Source organism: Chelonia mydas, chromosome 5 (assembly GCF_015237465.2).
Source record: "Chelonia mydas isolate rCheMyd1 chromosome 5, rCheMyd1.pri.v2, whole genome shotgun sequence".
Taxonomy (NCBI): Eukaryota; Metazoa; Chordata; order Testudines; family Cheloniidae; genus Chelonia; species Chelonia mydas.
This window is the reverse complement of record NC_051245.2, coordinates 83,032,472-83,057,854: the sequence shown is the minus strand read 5'-3', so window position 1 is coordinate 83,057,854 and position 25,383 is coordinate 83,032,472. Positions and strand designations below refer to the sequence as shown.

Sequence of the window (25,383 nt, the reverse complement as noted above, 5' to 3'; positions counted from 1 at the left end):
TGGCTGCATTATACATGGGCTCCTGCTTCTTTGAAATGATCGCATTTATTTCTCCACCTGGAAGACAGGATACTAGGCTAGATGGACCTTTGGTTCGACCCAGTAGGGCTGTTCTTATGTTCACTGAGGCCATGTTATTCTTCTCTGTGTAGTAAAACACCACATTTTGTATTGCATGTAGTACTGCAGGCAATATGACTCCTTTATGGTGACTTCTAAGTAAGATGTCACCAATATTCTCTGCAAGAATGCAAACTGCTCTTAATAGAAAGCTTGTTAGATAACTAGTGCTGCTCAGCAGTAAAAGCAGCATACACCGTTTTCAGAAGGTCCTGCAAAGTTGTGGCCACTGCTTCAGTTTGGTGATTTTGTAATTTTTCAGCAGTGGAATGTGCCCATTCTGCCAGCTGAAGATTCCTAATGTTTCAGAGGAAAGCAAACAGCTCCAGCCTCTGCAAAAGGCCCAATAGTTCAATGCTCTCTTTTGAACCCCACAGGTGGCTAAGTTGACACCCTGAATAAAAACACATTTCGTTTTCCCGTATCATTGTTCTAGCCTGCAGAATTTCAAAAGTAAAAATTTATGACATTATCCAGTTCTTTTCAACTATTTGTCTCTACCTTCTGTGAATTCCAGAGACTGGCTTTAAGAAACAATTCCTTTTGTTTTAAATTTACTGCCAATTTTTTTTTTAATTATAATTTATATTTGAGAGAGAGAGAGCACATGAAAACAAGTTAGAACAGACATTTCCAAATACCAATTGAAGAGACACTACATTGGTTAAAAAACAATTTTTAAAAATAAACAAGTTTCCTACCTACATTACTAACATCAACTTAGATTACTGAAACAAAGAATATTTACACATTTTCTTTTTACTATTTATGCTGTTTGCTCTTTGCATTTCCTCATCTTGGACAATAACATAATTATTTTCACTTTAGTTTATAATAATCTTAAACTTGCTACAACATTTGTATCGCAAACACTGAAAGAAATGTTTGTTAAACAGTTTCCACTAACATTTTTTTTTAACTTATGGAAAAATGACCTTCAATTTTGTAAAGGTTTATTTTATAAAACAAAATATTTTGATCAAGTTCGATCTGAAAGTTGTCCATTAAGAAACATGAAACATATGCAGAGGCACAGCAAAATGAAAAAAATGCCTTACTTCTAGGGCTAACAGTCTACCAAACACTTTCAAGTCTATTCTTCAAATCAGAAGATAAAAGCGTTTAAGAACATATTTCTACATGTTTCGTTTCGTTTCACGCTCCAAAACCCCCAAAGTAAAATTCTTTTAACTCCAAACAGGACAAATTCTGTACCACATACCTGTTAAAGACAAACTATGAATTTCTGAAAAAATAATAGCTTTGGCCTCAGAGTTACAGCATTCAGCTGACGTATACTGTGACATGAAAGATAGCAAAATAATAAGAATTTTACCAGACCAAAAAAATATGAAAAGTAATTGGTCAGGTCTAGGTAATGTTCAACTCAAATAAATGCAAGCTAGTAAAATTATATAATGAAAAAAAGATCATATAAACCATCAGACTGAAAATGTTTATTCATGTGAGTGAATTTACATATGGAAAGCCACTATTCAGCAAACTACTTAAGCACATGAATAATTTAATTAGAGGCAAGGGACTATTACATGCTTAATGATAAGGGCATGCTTAAGTATCTTGCTGAGCTAAGGCTGAAGCATTTACAGTACAGAATTCAGGCCTAATCCTGAAAGATAGTAAACACCCTCTGCAGCCACTGATTTCAGGACAGATCCTTAGACTTCCACATTCCATTTATTAATCAGGACATGGGGATGGATACAAAATATGCAATGGAGAAAGTGTTGGTTTACAGAGGGTCTTCTTACTTACCAGTGGCTTGACAGAAGAGGTGAAAGGTCCCCTGGACACTAACATGCTGTGCCTGGTCACTTAGGAAAGGCGGTAACAACATGACCATTACAAGCTCTGTGCTAGCCCAAACATCAGGCATGGTATTGGTGGGTGAAGGAGGTGAATCACTTCCCACACAGGACAAAAAGGAGGTACCAGTAGGAGGGAAAGGTATAGAAGATGAGGCTGTGTGACAGAAGAGGACAGAAAAGAAAAAAGAGGGCACTAAGGAAAAAAGTTTTAAGAAATACATAACACACTGAAGAAATAATGCAAAAAGGACACATGAGTTTTAGAAGGATGACAAATAAAAATCACTAGATTCCTGGAAATGAGCTCTATTCACTATCTACCCCCTAGGAATTTGAAGCTGAAGAGAAAACCTCTGTGAAATTCATTACAGAAGTCTCATTAAAGAAAAGCACAACTTAAGGCTTTACAATATTTAAAGTGGTTTCACTATGTACGCTGGATGAAAGCCAAGGATATAATACAACTTATTTTAATATTTATTCTGTTGCTTTTCATATGTACATGATTAAAAATAGAAAAATAAAACCAAACTGAATCTTATAAAATATAAACTGTTTACACTAAGATGATCTACGTTTGAATAAGAGGTCAACAAAAACAACAAAAAGAAGTCTGGGCATACTGCTATTTACTCTGACAATTCTATTTCTAACAACATTTACAGAAAGACACAATGGAAGAAACAATTCTTCAGAACTGTACCGCACAAAAAACTTTTACAGACAAATAGTGCCGCTGTTAACCAGGTTTAGAATGCTTGTACTTTTTCCACTTGCAGGCATGACTCATGTGACAATTCAGCTAACCAATTCTTTTGAGCAACTCCAGTTTCAGTCTCCAGTTGCATACGAGATTGGTGGAAGTTATCCAGAAATAGTGTAAAATTGCAAAGACTTCGTTTTTAAAGAGAAGTTCAGTTACTTTTGAGTATAAAAAAAACTGCAGTGTTGTCTTGTCTAGCTATCAACTGCAGCAAGTTTCCCCCATTCAATTATTACATCAAATTCTTCTAATAAATTCTGAATTGGTTCCACAGCGCAAAAACCTCTCAGAGAGGCATGGCTAAGTGACAGCTGCTTCCTGTGCCATTTCACTTAAAAAAAAAAAAAAAAAATCTAGTTTTATATAGCAACAGAATGCAATGGTGTCCATCTTGTTGGTTTTTTTTTTTTAAATCTTACCTATGTTCCTGCAATCCCGAAAAAATAACATTATCTATTCAAATGACTGTTGTACCTAAATTTCTAGAAAGCAAAAAGATAGCACTTAAAGCAAAGATTATCCCTGAGAATCTTAAGCAAATCAAACCAGCTCTTTCCCAATGCACATTTAAATCTAAAAGGTACACAAACAGCAATTTTTAAAAATTAATTCTGAAACCCATTAAAGCTACCCAACTTGCCAACAGACTCAAAACATTATACTAAGAATAAGAATCACTAGAAGCAAAGAAATGTCCCAATCCGGACAAAATGCTATAATTTACCAATCTGATAAACTAAACTTCATTTCCAATTTGGAATTAAAATGAAATTAGTTTTTTTTAAAATGGCAGCTAAAATATGTGCAGACTGGAAGTATTTTATTTAGTTGATTGCATTAGAGAGTCATTTTTATTGTATGGAAGGAAAGGGATTAAATAAAACAGTAATTGCATTTGCAACTGTTAAAAGTACTCTGAAAAATCCTGGAACAAACATGGTGATCTGCAACTGGCCATTTTTTAAAAACCATGAAATACGATTATCGGATACACCAGTACATTGTTTTCTACTCTAGCGAGGTTTGAAACTGGCGTGCTGAACCTTTTAAGCGCACATAACCCTCTATGGCTAAGTTGTCACATCCAAAGTATCCGTGCTCAAATAATTAACCGTAAGAACCACAGTTATTTTTATGATTAATGTGGAGGAATTTCTCCTTCAGTCACCCTCTGCATCTGAGTCAGCATATTTTAGTTCACACTTAACATCAAAAGGTTTGTCCTTGATTTCTTTGTGAGCCTGCGAGGAGACATCATCATGTTGAACCTGGCCATTTCCACAATCTGGTTCAGTCTCATATCCAGTGTCATGAGCTGGCTTTGGCTGCTCTCCAGTTTGATTCTGGATAATGCCTTGCTCCACTAGAGTTTCTTTTACACTTTGCTCACAATCAGAAAAATCTGATTTGGGTTTTTTCTTACCAAGTAACATAGCAGAGCGGAATTTTAAACACTGGCCTGGTAAATAGCCTTTGTAACAGTTGTAGGACAACAGACTTAGGAAGAGAACAAAAAAGAACAGAAAGAGAAACATTAAAAGGAAATTATCATTTGACTTTAAGAACATTGTCTTTTCGGGGACTCCATCAGGAACAGAATTGAAGATTTCAGGGTTGGAGGCTGCGCTTGTTAGGATGGGGCTGATTGGCTTTGTAATTATCCTTCCTGTTGTTATTGATATAATCTGGGTGGTCGAAGTTTGAGCAGTAGACCCTTCTGTTGGTACAGTTGATATTTTTGGTACATCAGTATTACCTTCTGTCTGTGTTGCTGGTTGGATTGGACCCACAGTACTAGGCTGGATTTTTTTCAGTTTCAAGACATGTTTAGCCACCACTTGAGAAAATTTCTTATTCTTCACTTTTTCTTCTGACAAACACTGATAAATACCAATATCTCCTTCTGATAAATTGAAGATGAGCAATGCTTTCTCCAGAAGACGATACTTGGGGCTCTCAACTTTCAATACATCATCTTTGAATTTCCAAACTACCTGGGCCAGGTTGGATTTTTGAGAACATTTGAGTTCTGCTGTGCTCCCATGCTTGAATGTATGCTGCAGAGAATTCTCTCTTACTTTATCTGGAACATCAAAATAAATTTGCAAAGTATCAGCAATGATTTTTGATTGCATTAATCCCTATAGTTTCATGATTCTGATAGTCGTAATGGAAATATAAAGTTTACTCCATGAAGTCTACCTCTATTCCTCAGTTTGAAACAGGATTACATCACCACCAACTAGGTACTTTTTAGTTCACACCAGCAGGGTCTACACAGGACAGTTAGAGCACAACACTTCAGAGTGCTCTCCAGATCAAACCCTCTTAGTCCAGACTGTGGTGATGGGTAGACAAGCCCCTAGGCCATGAAGACATTCAAAGTCTGAACAAACCACCAAACAACAGCTATGCCTGAGATACTGAAGATACTGAGGGATATAAAACCTCAGGCTTTAGGATTTACACTAACTTCTTAATTTAAGAATTAGGATTAGGCCTTTACGGGGTAGATTATCCCACATCTTCCTATTAAGGAGTGTCTTGCACCTTCCTCTGAAGGACCTGATGCTAGCCACTTTTAGAGACTGCCAGGATATTGGCCTAGATGGACCACAGGTCTAATCCCATATGGTAATTCTTATGTGTAAGTAGTACATTTTTGAATAGGTAAATATTGTAAGCATCTAAAAGAAATCGACATATGATATTGATATTACTCAGAAATACCACTTATCAGTTGTAATACACTAACCCCCCACACCAAAACAAAACACAATTAAAAAAAACAACATATACACAAAACATACAGCATGATAAAGCTAATCAATCAGCAAATAGCATTCTGAAAGTGATCCACACGGTGCTTGATTTAATAATAAACATGGTAAAGTAAACCCTTTGAAAGCCTCAGCTACTGCAATGTAAGTCTCCTGGAATCCTAATTCTCCCCAAGGATTCCTTGATGTGGTGACAGCAGCAACACACACATTACAAAAAAGAAAAGCTGTGATTATTTGAGCTTTCAATACCCTGGAGCTACTCTAGATATCTGCTCAGTGGTATTCAGAACCTTTCTCCCAACCATAAATCAGTTTATCTGAAGATCATTTCCTTTGCTCTAACCATAATAATCAGGTATTTCTTAACACGGCCATTAAAATTCCCAAGTCAGCTAATAAGTATCAGGAATGTAATTAAGGACTCCAATGTAATTCCTTATGGCAAACATCATTCTCATTCATAAGCAGCAGCTGCAATGGCACACGTTCACTGTATTATTGCACTGACTGTAACACTATGCAATGTATGTCTATCAATACAGACATTCTAAGATAATACATATATTGTACAGATTCTCAAATACAATATATACAACTTAAGTTTAAACACATGAAATGGAAATGCACCTTGATAAATAAAAATATAAAACAAATGAATAAACATGACAGTTTAAATGCACCACATATTTATTTTTTAAATCACTTTTATAAAAAAACAAAACTTACCAGGGCAGGAAGAGGCATCACCACCTATGTTCTGAATCCAATCCCTATACAAATTAATCAAGCATTAGAAGTTGTAATCATATATTCCTCACCACCACCCCATGATTAAAAGGATCAGGATAATGATGATGCTTAAATTATGCAGACAATAGTCAACTAATAGGAAAATCTATGTTTAAAGATACACCGCGTGCATGGACCATGAATATAAGTAAATTGTTACAGCGTGCTTCTTGTTCATTAATGTCAACTGGACTTTTTAAAATTAAAAAAATAATAAATGATAAATAAGGTAACAAGTGTATCAATATTACATAATTTTGTCAGGGAATATTCACACTACAAATGTAGAGTTTCTTATTGCTAATCGCAGGACAGTCAACAGGTGCTATTACCTTTCAATTTCATCTTCTTTAAGAATATTAATACAGGAGGCTTCATGTGATTTCCAAGCACAGTAGGGATCTCTAGCTAGAACACAGTCAACACAAGTGCTGTACTTGTCACAGAATGCAACGGGAGACTGAACCACACCAGAATTGGAACCTGCATAGAGATACCTTTTGCCCTGCGGATGTAACAGAGAGATCGTCCACAATCATCCTCTGGAAATCAGGTAACAAACATATTACATTCATTAATTAACCACATTCTTAGGACTTGCAGGCAGAGAACAAGAGGACAGCCAAGAAAATGATGGATAGACCATCTACAGGAGGACAGAGTGGATATGGGGCAAGCATTGGACCAGCAAGCCTGGAAAATACTGATCCAGTGACCCTGCCCAGTTAGCTAAGGGAAAAAAAAAAGGGGGGGGGGGGAGGGGGATGACACAGAAGAAGAAAATTAGGACTTGAGGGGGCATATTATAAAATACAGATATATACTAGTAGAGGACTGGTGGGAGATGAGGGAAGGAGTACTTTGTTTTGAATAGTATTTAAAAAGGCAAGGAAGCTGTCTCAGCGTGGGGGTGTGGAATAGATGATCCCTCAAGGTCCCTAGCAGCTAGGGTGACTAGATGACCCGATTTTATAGGGACTGTCCCGAGTTTTGGGTCTTTTTCTTATATAGGTTCCTATTACCCCCACCCCCTCTCCCGATTTTTTCACAGCTGCTGTCTGGTCATCCTACTGGCAACCCTACATTTCTATGATTCTATGATCTTGACAGTGTTCAATGACTGGAAAAATTAGAGGAAATTGTGAGCGTTATGAGCGCTTGGAATAGGAGTAAATATTCAACTTTAAACCTAAGAGTCATCCATCGATTTAGAGCTGGGAAAACAACAGATTTTTCGGTTCACTGGCAATTCCAAAATAAAAAAATGTGTTTCAAGTCAACCACCGCATTTTCTTTTGACAAAACTGAAATCTTTTATTTAAATTTCAACCGTTAAAAAAATCAAAAACATTTTAAAATAATAGAAAATTGTAAAACTAAACATCATTTTGAACCAAAAAAAAAAAAAAAAAATCAAGAAATTTTGTTTCAAAAAGGTCAAAACAAAATGTTCACATTTTTTCAGAATTTATATGAAGTTTTGTTGTTTTTTTAAAACCAGAACAATCTGGTAAAACTGACATGAATTAGCAGTATTGTTGAATCTGCCTTTCTGAAAAAAGTTTTAGATGAAAAAGTTCACTCAGAGCTGCGCATGCAAAGCCCATGCTGCTGAGGACTCCAAAAAACAGGAACGGATGGTGGGTTGTGGGATCCACACTGACACCAACATCTCAGAGACTCACAGTTACTAAACGGTAAGGTAACTTCTCTCTTCTGAGTGTGTCACAGTGCGAATCCCACTGCAGGTGACTGGCAAGCAGTATCCCTCCTGGACTGTGGGAGTGAGGAGTTTCAGTTGCATTAGAGAAATAACTGAAGTACCACTCTCCTGAACTTGGCATCAGACCTGGTTGCTGTGTCACAGACATAATGTTTAACAAAGGTCAGTGGGTTCTTCCACGTTGCTGCCCTGCAGTTCTCGGATACAAACACATTCCTAAAGCAGGTCAAAGATGCTACCTGTGCACTGGTGGAGCATGCCTTGATATTTGGAGGGAGAGACTCAGCAAGTATCTGACAGCAGGTAGAAATGCACTGTGATCCACTTAGAGATCGTTTGTGATGAGATGGCTTGGCCTTTTGATGGGCTGGATATGCCCATAAGGAGGCAGGGAGACCAGCCTAAAAGATTGGTTAAGCTCTGTTAAGGTAATATAACAAGGCTCCTGAAATGTCCAACATATGTAGCTTCTTCTCTCCTGGGGCTAAATGAGGTTTCAGGAAAGACTGGCAAGTTGACTACTTTAGGTGAAATTATGAGACCACTTAAGGATGAAGTTAGGTTGTGTTCTCAGAACGGTCCCTATGAAAAGAGGCATTCCTTCCTGTTCTGCAGAGCGCCATAGTGCAGATCCTGATGGACAACACATCTGTAATGCACTTACAAATAAGTAATAAACAAACACACAGGCACTTGTTCATCCCCTCTCTGCCAGCAGGCCATCAGACTGCAGACTTGGTGTCATCACCATGAAGTAAACCCCACTGGCTCTGCACCTTTCAGGAGTCAGTAACAGTCTGGCAGACCTCTTAAGTAGACGTATACTGACATGAGCATGAGTGGTCATTGCAGAATTCCATCACAGAACTGATATTTCACCATCGGGGGACTTCTACAATAGATCTGTTCATCACAGAGGACACCACCAAATGTTTTAATTTCTGCTCTAGAGGGGGCATGAGGCTGACCACCTTATCAGACACCTGCCTGCTCCAGTGGTCTCCAGGCCTCCTGTGTGCCTTTCCACGAATTCTCCTGAGCTTGAGAGTAGTATCTAAGGCTACTCCAGACAGGCTATATTGATTGTGATAGCTCCCTACCAGCCTGATGGCTTGGACGTTGGCTGGCTGAGTACTACCCACAGGGACCATTCTTGACAGGTTTGAGAAATTCTCATGCTGCCCAGGAAGCCATCTGCTAGGAAGACTTACTCCTCCAAATGGAATGGTTCTCCGTATGAACAGTCCAACATAATTTAGACCACATCAAAGATCCTCAAGTACGTGCAGCATTTGAAGCATGCTAGATTGGCATTTAGTTCTCACAAAGTCCACCTTCCTGCCATGTCACATTCTGATTCAGTCATATTTGGTTTCACATCTGATGGTATCAAGGTTCCTCAGAGGCCTCCTGATACTTACCCACCTGTCTCCTATGTGGGATCACAACATCATCCTCCTGAAATCAGTGAAGCCTCTGTTTGACAGATCACCTTACCCTCAAGGTTGCCTTTTTCTGGTGATTGTCCTCTCAGCTTGAAAGGTTAGCAAACTCCAAGCCCTTATTGCTAGACCTCCTTACAATGGCCCTAGGCTCCAGGACGTTCATACGTACATTCAAATAGATCTGAGACCATGTCCCTTGCATCTGCAGATGGTTCTGATGGGTTCCCCAATCTATCCCCAAGGTGTCCATGATGAATGTCATAATCAAGAAGGGGCAAAGAGGGGCACCCCCTTTTGTATATTTCCTGGGCCCAGCCACCAAGTGAGCTTTCGCAGGACGTAGGGTGAGACTGTGATTCTCTTGATCATACAGTACTTGGACAGAGAGTACACTGATCTCAGCCATAGCTCTAAGGGTTGCAGGTGAAGTCTGGCAATTGGCATCACTTACATACTTGCCAACATGTGACCTTGTAGCCCCAGATATATCCAACATCACTGTTGGATTTGATTTTATTGGATTTATTTATTGTTGGATTTGATTATTTGCCATTGACTGGAGAGACTGCAACCTGTCCATTCTCTGGGAGATAGGGCAATCCTGGCTAGCCCGGAAATTGTCAATATGTTGAATATATGAAATTTCTCTTATATGACAGATGTCTCCTCTCTAGGAGCTCTAAAATTCTCATAAATTCTTGAAACAACTTTAAACCATCCAGCACTGGCACCAGTGCAGAGACACTGCCTTGTCGGGTGATGAAGAGAGATTTTTTGGTCGTTGAGTGGGGCCAGAGCAGCAACAACGTCCTGAGTCCAGTTCTTGGTAGTCCTCTCTCTCCAGGTCTGGCCAGGGATACTGTTGGGGAGAGCATCCTCTTCTTAGAGTGCAGTGGAGATTGGCTCCTAGAAGCACGAGGGGTGACACGAGTAAGCCCACTAGGACTATCGCAGCATGCTGTAAGGCTACTGCTAGCTTGATATTGGCCAGTCCACAGCCATTCCTGATGGGGGCAGTGGTTGAGCCCTGTAGGAACAGCTGACTGGCCTTTTGGAGATACTGCCCTTGGATCTCAGAAGAGAGGATTCTCTGCTTAAAGGGAGCAAGAAGACATGCCCCGGTGACAGGGAGAATGAGTAAATCTCTTCTAGAGACAATGCTAAGGTATAGGCACTCTCATTACACAGTCTGCAGTGGTACCCAAGATGGTCCTGCTTTCTTGCAGGGTCATGTCAGTTTGCTTTATTTCAATTGTAGGCGTCGGTATGGAAGGTTGTGTCACTGGTACTGGGATTGGTGTCGGAGAAGTTTTTTTCTCCGTCACAGGCTACTCCTTATCAACAGCCTTCAGTGCTGTGGGGGATTTTGTGGGTCTCTCTCCTGAGGCTTTAAGAGGTCCACCTTTGTGCAAAGACAATAAGCTCCACCTGGATTCTCTGGCTTTGCGTTTGGAGAGGCCCCCTTGGAGCTGGGCTTCAATACCGGTGGTGTTGGTGTCAGTGCACTCTGCTTTGGTGCTGGTGATGCTGATGCCAAAGCGGGTGCCAGTCTTTCCTTGATGTTATCTTTTTCTGAGCTGGTCTTAAGCACCACATGTCTACTAGATGAGGTGCTGGTAGAAGCTGCCTTTCTCTTCAGCTCTGAAGACACAGTCATTGATTGTTCTAGTAGACAAAACTTCAACCGTGTGTCCCATGATTTACATGCCTTCACGGAGAATGAGAGGCATACTAAGTATCTGCTTAGCACATGGGACTCTCCTAGATAGAAGAAGCATCTGCTGTGCTTGTCTTTTAATGGAATTAGTCTATTGTGGGAAGGACAGGCTCGCAGGTTTATAATCCACCATATTGCAGCACCCTGTACAGGAGAGGGGTGTTTATGGGGATATGACCATACAAATTCAGTCCAGATGAGTCTAGGTCATTCACAGCAGTTCTGAAGAGTTTGGGCAAGAAGAGTTCTGAAGAAGTTTGGAAAATTTAGCTAGAGTGGGTTAGACAGTTGTCAGGTTTCATCTCGCTGCTCCAGGCGATATCGGGGACCTGGGAGAAGGTTGCAGTCACCCTGCACCTTATGCTCCTGCATAGGAGTCTGAGTAGACACAGTGCCCCTACATGACCCTAACAGACACTGCTGTTCAAGAGACTCCAATCTCATGGGCATGAAGCCCACGGGCATGCACATCTACCGTGGGCTCCACGCTGACACATACTCAAAGAACCAAAAAGAAATTGGTGAGAAAGTTGTGGGGGAAAATGGAACAGGAGACATGACTACAAAGGAAACATTTAATATATATATTCTCCCTGTGTGCGCAATGGTTACCATTAAAAAAAATATCAAGGGTTGCTAACAGTTATTGCACATTGATGTTTGAGTTACTATTTTATTTCCCTTTACTTAGTGATTGAAATAAATACAGTATCTGTTGGTTAATACTGACAGACTGGCAATTAGTGTGTGTGTGTGTGTACGTGCGCATTTTCCATTGTGTCTGGTAAAATTAAACACAGAACAACCCACTTTTGAATATTAAAATATAATATTAAAATATTATTTTATATTAATTTACAAGTTTTATTTTAATAAAATAGTTTAATACAATATCGTAGCATATACTGAATTAGAACATAAGAACGGCCACACTGCATCAGACCAATGGACCATCTAGCCCAGTATCCTGTCTTCTGACAGCGGCCAGTGCCAGATGCTTCAGGGGAAATGAACAGAACAGAGCAATTCAGAGTCATCCATCCCCTGCTGGCCAGTCCCAGCTTCTGGCAGTTGGAGGTTCAGGGACACCTGGAGCATGAGGCTGCATTCCTGATCATCTTGGCTATTAGCCACTGATAGACCTATCCTCCATGAACTTATCTAATTTATTTTTTCCACCTAGTTATCTTTTGGCCTTCACAGAATCCCACAGCAACAAGTTCCACAGGTTGACTATGCATTGTGTGAAGAAGTACTTCCTTTTGTTTTAAACCTGCCGCCTATTAATTTCATCGGGTAACCCCTAGTTCTTGTGCTATGTGAAAGGGTAAATAACACTTCCTCCATACCATTCATGATTTTATAGACCTCTATCAATTCCCCACCCTTAGTCATTTCTTTTCTAAATTGAACAGTCCCAGTCTTTTTAATCTCTCCTCATATGGAAGCTGTTTCATACCCCTAATCATTTTTGGTGCCCTTCTCTGCACCTTTTCCAATTATTTTTTGAGATGGGGTAACCAGAACTGCACACAGTTTTCAAGGTGTGAGCGTACCATGGATTTATATAGTAGCATTGTCATATATTCTGTTTTATTATCTATCCCTTTCCTAACAGTTTCTAACATTTTTAGCTTTTTTGACTGCCGCTGCACATTGAGTGGCTGCTTTCAGATAACTATTTTAACAGCATTATTTAAATAATTAACATCCCAACAAAAAGTCATAAAGGCAAAAGGGAAAAGGAAGGAATTTAAATAAGTGATTAAAACTTTTTTTTAAATGATAGTTTCTTAATTATATGCCCTATATCATTAAACTAGCTCTTATCTCTCAAATAATTTGAGTGCAGAAAAGAAGAATTTTCATTACATTTCTTTTGAGAGTAGAAACCTTTTATTGCTTTTGAAATTCTACTTGCATAAGATTTTTCTGTGGTGCAGCACAAATACATGGAGGACATTGGACAATTACCTAGGAATCTATGGACTGGGAATGCGTTATCACACTGCAAACCCATCCACTAAAACAAAAAGTGGGCTCTCTGCATTTACAAAGTTTCTCTTCATCTTCATGAAAAATAGGAAAGCTTTCCAGTGACAGGTGCTGGAAAAACACACTGTGTAGGGCTCTATGAAAAAGAGGCAATACTGCTGACATGCAAAATGTATTTAAATATCAGACTCAGCACAACAAGGCATAGATTGCCTTTCAGATACAGTGGTAGCCTCCCCAGTCGCAAGCTTCACGGCATTTACTGATCACCACAAACTTGTAAAGGTTAGGATAATGATCTTACATTTATAAAAAGTCTTTCATTTCCAATGAGCCCAAAATGTTTACAAATGCAAGTAATTCCATTGACATTTATGGCACTACTACTGCGGGTAAAGATTACATGCATAAGTAAGGGTTTGCAGGGTCATGTCCCTAACTAGTGTACAAACTACATACAGAATGATCATCCACATCTTGTCAGAAAACCACCCAGCAATTGCTTGACAGTACAGAGCAAACTAGACTAGAGTTTAGGACATGCAGTGAAGAATCTCTTTTCCAATTGGAACAGCAGGGGAATTTCAGTAGGCAGAATGCAATGATCCATGCCGGAATGTGACCAGGACACTGGAATTAGACACACCTATTCTTATGAAAAGTACACTACAGAAAAATCTGGTAGAATTTATATCGAAATGAATCATATCAATAACATTTGCAGATGACATCCTTGCTATAGAACTCCATTTGTTGGTTTAAAAATTCCACAGAAAGGATACCATTCCCTTAAATTCTACAGAATTTTTCCATAAGGGGTAATGACTTCTGCTTTATATTTAATCAGAAAACTGGTACCTCCAGCAGCAGCAGAGTAGTTCCTAATATCATGCTGGGGAACTGGTTCTAGTATAGACTCGGGGAGAAGAATGCCACCTACTGAAACACCACTATCTCTTTCTTCCCCACCTATGCATTCACCCTTGGAAGCTCCCCATCCACGTACCAAATGACCCAGCCTGACTCTCCTTATCTGGTGATGTCAGACAGTATCACAACACAAGATGTTATGGCCACAAGTCATATCCTATATTCTGAGTATTATTTCAGGGATAGTCACATTTTCCAACAAGCCCTTTTCTCTTTCGTCACACTACTGGGGTTACCCTTCTTTTTTTTTTTTTGGATCTTCCACAAAATGTCCTCAACACAGTCCTGTTTTTCACGCTTACCTTTTTTGATGAAAGCAACAGTGTCTGAACTGGCTCAAAATTTTGGAAAAGCTGTATTTCTTCAATAATATGCATTCCATTTTCATAGCTAATAGCTTTATGCAGGGCTCCTTTATCTGAAATATCCAAGCAATACACCTTAGTAAGGACCTCAAAGAAGAACTGTGTGTAAAATGTGTATGTTTGCTATAGCTCGTACCAATGATCTTTACTAGAAGACTTCATGAACGATAATACTTTGTGTTCCATCAGACAATCTTGAAGTGCACTGTAAACATTAACAAATTAGGTCCCAAGACAGCCAAGTAACATCAGTATTTCAGCCTCTATTTTACCAAGAGGGAAAATGATGCACGAAGAGGTTAATGGCCAGAGTATACTCCAACTTAAGTAACTGGTAGAACTTCTGTTCATTTTCACAGAAGAAGGATGAAATAAAACACTGGAAAATGTCCTTTTTTTCCTGCCTGTGGAAATTCTTGACTTCTTGTCAAAAAACCAAAACCTGAAAAATTGTGGGGGGTTTTATGAAAAAAAATCAAAAGTTTTTAGACAAGCAGACGCTTCTCACAAAAATTTTTGTTTAGTCAAAAACTCAATCTTCCATAAAAAAATAAAAGTTTAAAATGGAAAATTTTCAACCAGACATAGGATTAAGGGCTAAGTGGCTTGCTCACGGTCACACTTAGTAACCCAGTCCATGTCTAGAATACCAGGAGCTAGACCCAGAACCCAGACCTTTTCATATCCAAGTCACATGCTTTAATATTAGATTATGTTTCTTCTAGCATATTCCTATGATTCAACCATTAGACTAGATTAAAAGAACCATGCCTAAGAAAATTTTCTCTTTAGCAGTTAACCATCATATCCAGTCTATAAAATCTATGGTACAATTCTGTTGGAAGCATTTAATTGAGACTATATAAATTTAAATAGAGATATGGCTATAAATGTGTTTTTTTTTTTACTCTTGTGCAGCCATTAAAATGTTCCATTAATTATGTTTTCTCATTTAATTCTTGGAACTGCAGTGTATTTTCAGTTTGAAACAAAATATTGCAAAATTTGTTAGTACCTAGTACAAAGTACAATTTGAGCAACTGAGCCAAACACAACTGCTGGACTTGGTAACTGAGTTTGTTCAGGACCATGTTATTGTAAATGTGAGAGAGGAAAAATGTCCATTTAGCACAACTGTAGAAGGAAGTGCAGAAAATCTGGATGGGAAATAAAGGGAGAGACTTGATAACACTGACTGACCTGAGTCCATGCCAAAATGTGTTCAGGCCAATTTGGCAACTAAGTGATGATGTGTTGTGCTAACAGCACAAAGGCTTTTCTCATTTTAAAATCCTGTTTTGTACCAGAAAGTCTACTGTCTTGTCAAGTATGATCCACCTGTCCCAGTTTTTAAATCTTTGCAGTATCTGTTTGTGTATTTTTAAATTTCCATTCCTTACTGATTTTTAACCTTAAATCACTAATCTGTATTGCACTTGTGAACTAGGCCAATCTCCTTGTGTGGTATATTCATTTCCTAATTGGATCTGCTTCACTAAAAGGAATTGCTTATTTTATTTTGTACTAGAGAAGGCAAGTTATTTGAAGACTATTCATGAATGTTTGGTTAGATCAGGCGGATAGGAAGAAGGGAAGGACCCCTCTGAAATAGACATATACACAGATCAAACAGGGGAAGTTAAGCATTAAAGGAGACACATTTTTATCATGTCAATATGCATATAATGCCAAGAAAAACATAATTTTGTATTCTCCTGAATTTCAAATGCAGGGACACCTTGATTAAAGAAACTAATATGTACTTAAACACAACCGTAAGAAATAAAAATATTCCGTAATTGTGAAACCTTTGCATCTAAGGTCAGAAGAGCTTTTTGTTGGCTTAAATTAAATATAGCATGAAAATATCCCAGGTGTCGTTATCAGGCACAACAGATTCTAAGTTGTAGAGACCTACTAGTATAGCTGTATCTATGTGGTGTGGCATTTTAAAGTCACCCTTTTTCAGTATTACAGAAGAGTTCTTCAGGGAAATTAACAGTAGAGAGGAGGAAGAAGAGTTTCTCGGACAAGTCAAACACAAAACTATACAAAAAAGTGAACTCACTCTGTAGCTTTCTGGGAAACATTCAGATTTTTGTAAATTATGCAACTACCATTTCAGTTTCATAGATTTGCCAATGATCTTTTTTAAAACAAGGAATGCCCATTTTTGTGACATATACTGGACTGCCAAAAGCATGTCTGGGGTTTTTGTTTGTTTGTTGAAAGTGAGTCTCTCTCACTCTTTAAACTCTCACTTTTTTTTTTTTTCAATTAAGAGATGGTCAAGGTGAAGGAATGGCTAATCCTGGTCTTTTCTTTAGTTATTTTGATGTTAGATTAAAATATTTATTGGTCCCTGGCCAATCCTCGCCTTTTTACAGGCAGACGCCCTTCCCTACACGTGTCTCTTACATAAGCAGATGGTACAGCACTTGGCTCCCAAAGACAAAACTGACGTTTCATACAGCAGTTATTGGAGATGCCTGGGTAGAGGAGGACGAGGAATACATGTGACCTTCCCCTACCCCTGACCTATTTGTCTCCCTCCAGAGGTTGATCCCCTTCCTACAGAGCTACCTGCTCCCCTCCTTTCCATCTGCCACCAGGAAGACTTAGGGCCTGTTTGCTTCCCTGAGCCTCTTTCAATTCAATCCTTCTCACACTGCTTGTAGAGACAGGGGCATACAGGTGCATTGTAGGCTGCTGCTGCTAACTGAAACAACAGCTGGCTATTACCTTTAGGCAAACAACACTGTCAAAGGGTACTGTTATTGGCCTTTCCCCTTCTGCTGCTGATACAGGGAACTCTTCAGCAAGGAATGAAGCTTCAGAAAAGACGACGATCAGTTTGGAGGACCCTAACACATCTACAGTTAATTTTGTGGGGATATTTTTTTAAATGGACCAAGACTGGCCATCATGGCCCTTACTTTTTAAAAAGCATGGACACCAGTTGGTATGAACGTATTGTTCATTCTGTTTGTTGACAATATATTTCACCCTACTGTACTAACAGAGACTTAAAATAGTGTAATGCAAACTCACCTGTACTAATAAACATAACATCATACACGCTGCCATTGAGTGCTGGGACTCTGTCTACCACGATCTGTGTATACCTCACATCTCGTTTAATTAATCTGGGTCTGTCCCCTATCGGGGCCACCGAGTCATCCATTAGAGGGTGATCTTTAACAAACTGTAGCGTTTTGTCCGGTAAATTTAGAGAACTCAGGTAGTTCGCTGCTCTTGCCTCCTTGTTTATACACTGTCAAAAGAAAAATTGTATCATTTGTTTTTACCATATTGTACACTGTTGACAGCAGCAACACCTGCTTTTTACCAATCTTATTTTTAAAGTTATAAAACACTGTAGGAACATAGGCTCTGTTCTTTGTTATTTCTCTGTGCAGCGCTGAGTACAATGGGGCCCGAATCCCCACCTTGAGTTCCCAGGCACAAATAAATACTTACATACATACTTGCTGTTTCAAAGGGATCGCTGTTTTTTAAAAGATCCTATTGACATAGTATGATTGGGCCATCTGTAAAATGGGTCATGTATTTAGTGTACACCTTTCAAAAAGAATGTTTACTATATCTTTGAAAGAAGCCTGATGACTAAAACTGTGGAAGTGCACCTTTAAATAATAAAACTCAAACCAAACATACCTCTCAACAGTTTTTTCAGGTGCATACTCATATTTTACAGCTTCCTGGTTTGCACAAATACCAGGTCTCAATTTGTAGCAGGATAAGTGAACAAATATATTAGGCATTGGACCCAACCAAAATATATATTTAAACACCTCCCCCGGGGCCCACACTTCTAAGCTACAGTCAGTTTACCATGCCCCTAAAATTAACTAATATGAAAGTAGAAAACATGTAAAAGCAGAAAAAGAACTGTAAGGACCCAATCCTATAAACACTAATTACTGTGAGTAGTGCTTCCTAGTGAACAGTCCCACTGAAGTCAGTGAGATGACTTGAAAGAAAGGATTGCAGGATTATGCACTACTTTTGTTCCTATTGATCTATAATACCTTTTACACTATCATAATGTGCTGTGCCATCTATTTAATTATAAGACAATTCGTTACGAAAAACTGAAAAAATGAATATGAAAATTGTGATATAAACCAACTCTGTGAGCTATAAATAGAAACTACTTCATTGCTAGATACAAAACTTCAAGATCAATCAGTTGGCAATATGGCAGTGATTAAAAAAAAAAAAGTTTTCTAAGGAAATAGTATCCGTATCAGGGCACATATATTAACTAATATCCTTCTCTAATATTTTCCCTGAATTTTTTATAGGTTCTTTCTTATGTGCAAGAGAAAAGAAACTGCTGTCATCCGAGTTTATCCACACTTACAGCTCCAGGTCGAGGTTTAGGAATCTCTCCATTGTATCGGACCCACTTTGTATGAGACTGTTCTACTGTGGCACTCTGCATATACTTTCCTTTGGAGAAAACTTCTTCCACAGTAGACAAGTTGTATGCACACACGGCTGACAGCCCCACATTATTCCTAAAATTAAACAGTGGAAAATGTTACCATCTGTGTGGTGGTAACCAATCGAGATTAAATTCAATTTCTGGAAAACGATTAAATGATACTCACAATTGTGGGGTAAAAACTCCATAAATCACTGGTTCCTTCAAACTTGGAGACTTTAGAATAAAAACATCATTGATAATGTTGAAAATTAAATTCTTGTCAGGTGTGGTACAGATCAATCTGGCCTTGAGAAAGGAGGTCCATTTTTTCTGCAAAGTCCTTAATCCTCCTTGGTCCCTCTTTCAGAGGGGTTGAGGGAAAGAAGAAAATGTAAGGTATATTTTCTTTCTTAAATAAAGGTTCAACACATACAACACTTATGTACTATCTAAAATTTAAACTGAATAGTCATGAATAAAAGCAAAAAAGCAACTAAAAGATACAACAACAAACAAATTAAACAATGCTGAAGAGGTTTTTTTTGGATACAATAGAAACCATGTAGAATGGTTTCTCTCAGCACACACAGATAGTGTTATAGGGCCAAATTCTACTCCCAATTAAGTTGTGCAGCTCTGAAGTCAATGGAGTTACTTAGATATATGCTAATGAGTACAAAAAGAAAGGGAGTACTTGTGGCATCTTAGAAACCTGCTAATGAGTACAGATTTTCTGGAGGGAAGATGAGACTTATGACAGCTTCAAAGAACTGTATTACAATAATAGGCAGTAAACTGAGCTGAGCACAGAGCTTTAAAAAAAACTGTACATGGGATAACAATTTAAAGTACATAAAGCTGCATTATAACTGCACTTACAAAAGAAATAATATGATGTCTATTCTGTGATCATCTCAAAATATTAGTAACTTAAGATCTAGTCTGGCAAATGCCAATATGCACGTATTTAATTTTACTTCATGTGAATAGTTCCTAGGAGACAATGAGTATTAGGGCCCAATCCTGAAATTAGGGTAAGTTCCATGAGTAAAGATTTGCAGGTTCAAGGCCTTAAAAATAAGAGAGATCATTCAACTACTGAGACTGTATGCCCAGAAATATAATGAAATTAGTTGTGCAGTGACTATAAGAAATTTCACAATATTCGGGATCTCAAACTTCAGCTGTGCTACTAATCTTTAAAAGCAGGCATCTCAGACCCAAATCCTTGACAGAATTTCCTGCCCTTTCTTTAAGGCTGCTATGCAGAATATTGTATAAAATATGCTAATTCCAAAAAAGCAATCAAGTATTTTTTTCCTCTTTTTAAGATAGTGTATGCGTATAGATGTGTAATCTGCAAGTGGTTCCAAATAGATAATAGTTAAAAAGCTATTCCAAATTTTATGGTTCTCTCACTTTAAAGCATTGACAAACTGTCAGCAGGCAAAGGACCATACTAACAAGACCAATCTAAATTTGCCTCAAGCTGCTGGAAGATAGAAGCCTCCAGGGAAACATTTGTTATTGGTGTTTTAAAATTAAATTAAATTAAATCAACGTAACAAAAGTTAAAACAATAAAATGTTCTGACCTTATAGAAATAAAACGTTTAGATAATTTCTCATTGCAATTTTGATTAAATCAATACATTCCAGCAAAACATTTTGTATTTGTATAATCAGCATCTTCTGTTCCATCAGAAAATTTTCACACCAGCTCTAATGAGTAAAGAATCAACTCAGCCTGCCATATCCAGGTTTAAACACATTAAATGTGACAGAATCAGGTTGCTGGTGATTGTTTCCTTCCAGGCTAGGACACCTCTCCATGAAAGTACTACCTGTCACACCACAGTGAAGAAACTAACCATCTCTACATAAAAAAAAGCCTTATTTGGCTGATCTGTAACCATTTAAAAATAACTCATAAAAGTCCACGACAATCACCCTATGGGCTCAGTTCTGCTTCTACTGAAGTCAGTGTAGCCTTTAATGCAAAAAAATCAAAGAATTGTTTCTGTGTTGTATAAAAGGGAAGGAAAGGGTAACCATCATCCTTACTTTTTCAGCTGGGACACATGCTGAAATCTTACTCACTTCAGTTGTAGAGAGCTTAAAAAAATATTTGTTTTCACAGGCACCAACTAGACTGTCTGAGTAACTATATTTAGGTACAGAAGACTGATATGAATATTTGATTTGCTAAGAATAGATCTGACTACTTTTAATGTGTGTGTAAAACATAATATGAAATATCTTTCATATCTTGTGGATGTTGTCTCGATATTGGTTAAAGCAAATTATTAGATTGTGTCCCACCTTGCACACTCTACTTATTCTTGGAATCATCAACTTTCCAACAAATTCATATTCCACAGACATCTCAGTGAAAAAGAAGTAAACTTTGTCATCATCTTCTTCAGTGCTGTTTTGATCTGCTCTTATCACATCAGCAAAAACAAAACTGGGTTCTACGGATACAAATAAAGAGAAGCATTCTACATTAATAGCTACTTTTTCATTATTTCGTCATTTTCCTCTAGAGTTCTCTAGGACCATCCTTTCTCCCAAACCCCATGTTGTGGGCAACCGCACTCCGTTTAGAAGGCCTGGAAGCGGCTCCTCCATGAGCCCATCAATATCGTTCCTATTTGGATAGGGCTGCTGGAGAGCACAGCTGTGTGAAATATTTGCATTCAGACTCAAACTGATTGGAATGGAGTTACAGGTTTGCGATCCCAAGATTTCACATGCCCACACTCAACAGCATGATCTGAGGCTGCTTGCTTATCTGATCATCTGTCTAGTCACCCTCCCTGGCCAGCCTCCACCTCCTGTGCCAACAAGCCCTAGAACCTGCTGGAAGAAATGCAAGGTAAGAAGGGGAAAGTGATGTACTACGGTTCATGCTCCTTTGAGGTTTGAGTTAACTAAATATGAACCTCAAAGCAAAGGTGCAGGGGTTGGTCAGCTTCCATTTTCCAAAAATCCTTTCATGAGTTGAACCCTATCTGCACAGCCCAATTGAAAATCCACCCAACACACTCGCAAATTCAGCTGGCTTGGAGTACAGGTCCTTAAACTGAACTTGAAAACATGCTGACAGGAGGGTAAGGACACTTTTTTCCTTATCATCTAATAGTCTGGTTAGTCATGCCAAAGCAAGGTGAAAGGTGAATGGAGACAGGATAGACTGTACTGCTTCTGGATCATGTCAAAACCTGAATGTCCTTCTGATGTCAATGCCACTGAGACTCGACGTCTCAAACTAAGTATTTTCTCTCTCACACACTCAAACAATTAAAAAAGTAAACAAAACACCTTTTTCTTCTAAAAACAAAACATAGCAAGAAACAGCACCTCAGAGCCATCACAAAATTACCTTTTTTCTTTGAATATATCCATGGACTTCAAGGTAACTATGCCCAGCGATCTGAACTTTCATAAGGGAAAAAAATATCCATTTTGGCCTTTTTTTATGTATTAGGAAGAGGTTTTAGTGGTAGTAAATAGGGAAATGTGGTAGAAAAACCTTCAGTAAAGGAAATTGGCTTAGTTGCCTTCACATTTACTTACCATTAAGCCAAGGTATTGCATATTCTGTTCTCAACGGGCTCTGATGAGAGTTTCTAGAAATAATAGGCTCACTTCCCAAGAAGTTATAGGAAGTTCCTGAATAAAGATCTCCATCTTTAACATAGAAAATAAAACACAATAAATACTTCAAGCCATACTACTTATTAAGTAACAAAAAGGTATAGAAATATTTCAAGACAAGTTTTCAAGAGAATATATGGTAATTTAAACCTCTCTTGAGGGAAGATGGCAAGAATTTCCTCTATATTAAATTTGACATTTTTACTGCTTATGTTTCCCCTCTGATCTTCTTTAAAGCTGATGTTTTTATATCTAATTTGTTAGTGTTCTAATACAACTTTGATGGCAGAAAGTTACCAGGATTGCTCCTGCAGTAATTGTGAACGCATCTGCTTACAGCTGATTTATATTGTATACATAAAAATATAAATGAACCTAAAATATGCCACTGAATTTTTGTAATTGAATAATTTTTTAGAAATTATTCAGAAAAAGTATAGGATATTCCTCCAAAAGTGAATCAAACTGAATTAATAAGAAGAATTTAAGGATCATAATCCAGTAAGTGTGTTCCTTCTGTTTCCCATTTCATATTAATTTAAACTTTTCGTCCATGGTCTTGCTATATAAACATACAACCACAAACTTCACTGGTTTTCCCAAATGAAGACTTAGTGTGGTTTAACCCTCTGATGATATGTTCATGATCACTGATTTCCCATTAATCTATTCTGTTTGGAGAAGAAGAAAGTATTCAGCCCACCTACTTTTTCACTTTTTAATTTACTGACACACATGTTTTTAAATTACTTATATTTATACATAGATTCTTCTGCAGTGCAATTTTCTTTCACTGACAGTTTCATCAGATACTAAAGTGATGGGTGCTTTGGAAATACAATCTGGTGAATGAATGACTATATCAATAGCTATCATCTGCTTGAACCGAAAATCCTAAACATTATTCCCAAAAACCCAAAATGAAAAAAAGTCTAAAAACTATCAATTGCTGCAAGTTTTATGTTAAAAAAAATCACTTTAATTATAGAATACAAATATTTTGATGTGTGTCTAAAAAAACCAACATCACAAACTCTGGTATTATGTCCTAGTGAAAAGATTAGGGCATGACAGAGGAGAAAGAATCAATGATTTTTGTATTGATGATGTCATTAAAGTTTGAACTTACCAACCATAACTGATGTGTAGCTTTGGGCAGGGTCAAATGGACATCTACCTTTACCATCTTCATTTTTACCTCGGAGTTCAAATGACGTTAAATTCTATACAGAATTAATTTTTAAGTTAAACCAAAAGAGTTACATTCTTTACTTTCTAATTCAAACAATACATGTATGCAGTCAAAAATAGCTGTATAAAAATATAAAAATAAAGTTTTCTGTATTATTAATATTAAACATCAAAAGACACTTTAAGAGACCATATACTGAATTAAAAAACAAACAAAAATCTTTAAGTAATAAAGAGAGGAAATAACCCAACAGCTCGGGAGCACAAAGGGAGACGGAGGAAAGGGCAGTGGGAGGGGAGAAAAGAGTTCCAGACAGATGAGGACGCCCAACTGAAAAGGTGCAGGGAGAGAAGACAGTTACGATGTGAAGAACAGAGAAGTGGAGAGAGAGGTCAGAGGAGGTGGTTACAAGGTGAGAGTATTAGTTTGAGAAATGACTATGCAGAGTTTTGAAAACCAGAGATGGACAGGAAGACTGTGAAGTTGTCAGATGATGGGTGTGATATGACCCTATTTTTGGAAGTGTGGGAGTAATCTGTCTGCAACTTTATGGACTCCCAGATATTAAGAGAATAGGGGTTTAGGAAGACCATTAAAATGGGAAAGGAGCAAAAAAAAAATGGGGGGGACTGCATGAATAAGGACTTCAAAAGAGGCAGAGTCAAGGGATGTACGAATTCCGGCAATGTTCTGGAAGTGCTGATATACAGACTCAAAGACAAGCCACAGTCTAAGATAATTCCTAGATTTCTAGCCTTGGGAACACAAGTTAAGGGGAGCAATAGTGGAGTTAGAGACATGGAACAGAAAGGATATTTTATTTTAACCTAGAAGAAGGACTTCACTCTGAAGTATTCAGTGATATGAAGCTCTGGAATACCCATGAGCTGATAGAGACAAGATAGGCAGAGACGGGAATCTGAGAGAGGTCAAGGAGAGACAGAAATGGGTATCATCCACACAGAGTGTCAATACCATTTAAAACTATGTATTTCGGCTATTGCAAATTTGCATCAATAGAACGTAATGAAAGCAAAGCCTTAAAGTAAATATGTTTCTATTAATAACCAAGCTAAATCAGTATTTTGTTAAAGGCTTTGTATAGGAAGAGTGAAGTTAACCTCCAGACTCTGTGGTTATCATGAGACAGTATCACACCAGCTGGAAAACTATGACTGGCACTGGAATTCCAATTGCCTTAGGAAACAAAGATTAACTCATCAGGTATACTTTTCTCAAGTTCACCTTATTATTTAAATGAGCCGTTTTAGCTGGTTTTAAAGTTACTATTAAGAGAGAATGCATAGTCACACTTACCAGATGATCACAGATTGGCTGAAATGCATTTGTGCCACACACGTAGAGAACATTATCATTCAGCGGTTGTAAGACACGCACATAGTTAAGGCACTCCGTCTGTAGTATGGAAGGAAAAAATAAATCCATTCTGATCAGCCACAACTTCAACATTATAATAGGAACACAGCTGACAACAAGCTATGTTGTCAATTCTTCCGTTTCTACTCCTCATGTTCTATCACAAGCAGCATTTCATATGTTTAAAAAAATACAGGGCTAGGTGATATGATCATTATTGAGACCAGAATCCACTCTAGCAGA

The 25,383-nt window shown here is 38.0% G+C and overlaps 1 protein-coding gene across 10 annotated transcripts in view; it reads right to left on the bottom strand.

The window, feature by feature from the left end:
• Positions 1-25,383, bottom strand: part of SEMA4D (semaphorin 4D) — a 149,763-nt gene that overhangs the window by 17,284 nt on the left and 107,096 nt on the right. For 5 of the 10 annotated variants that reach the window (XM_037901680.2, XM_037901679.2, XM_043547627.1 and 2 more), the window contains 11 exons: positions 25,081-25,179; positions 23,701-23,794; positions 22,491-22,604; positions 21,234-21,385; positions 19,097-19,272; positions 18,847-19,003; positions 17,511-17,733; positions 14,397-14,512; positions 6,617-6,789; positions 6,222-6,265; positions 2,404-4,795 (listed from right to left, as the gene is read on the bottom strand). In XM_037901680.2, the coding sequence (XP_037757608.1) occupies positions 3,873-4,795; positions 6,222-6,265; positions 6,617-6,789; positions 14,397-14,512; positions 17,511-17,733; positions 18,847-19,003; positions 19,097-19,272; positions 21,234-21,385; positions 22,491-22,604; positions 23,701-23,794; positions 25,081-25,179 (2,271 nt within the window). In that variant the 3' untranslated portion in view covers positions 2,404-3,872. Of the gene's footprint in view, positions 1-1,896; positions 2,104-2,403; positions 4,796-6,221; positions 6,266-6,616; positions 6,790-14,396; positions 14,513-17,510; positions 17,734-18,846; positions 19,004-19,096; positions 19,273-21,233; positions 21,386-22,490; positions 22,605-23,700; positions 23,795-25,080; positions 25,180-25,383 lie in introns of those variants that run through there. The other 5 variants (XM_043547628.1, XM_043547629.1, XM_043547631.1 and 2 more) reach the window with 2 other exon arrangements.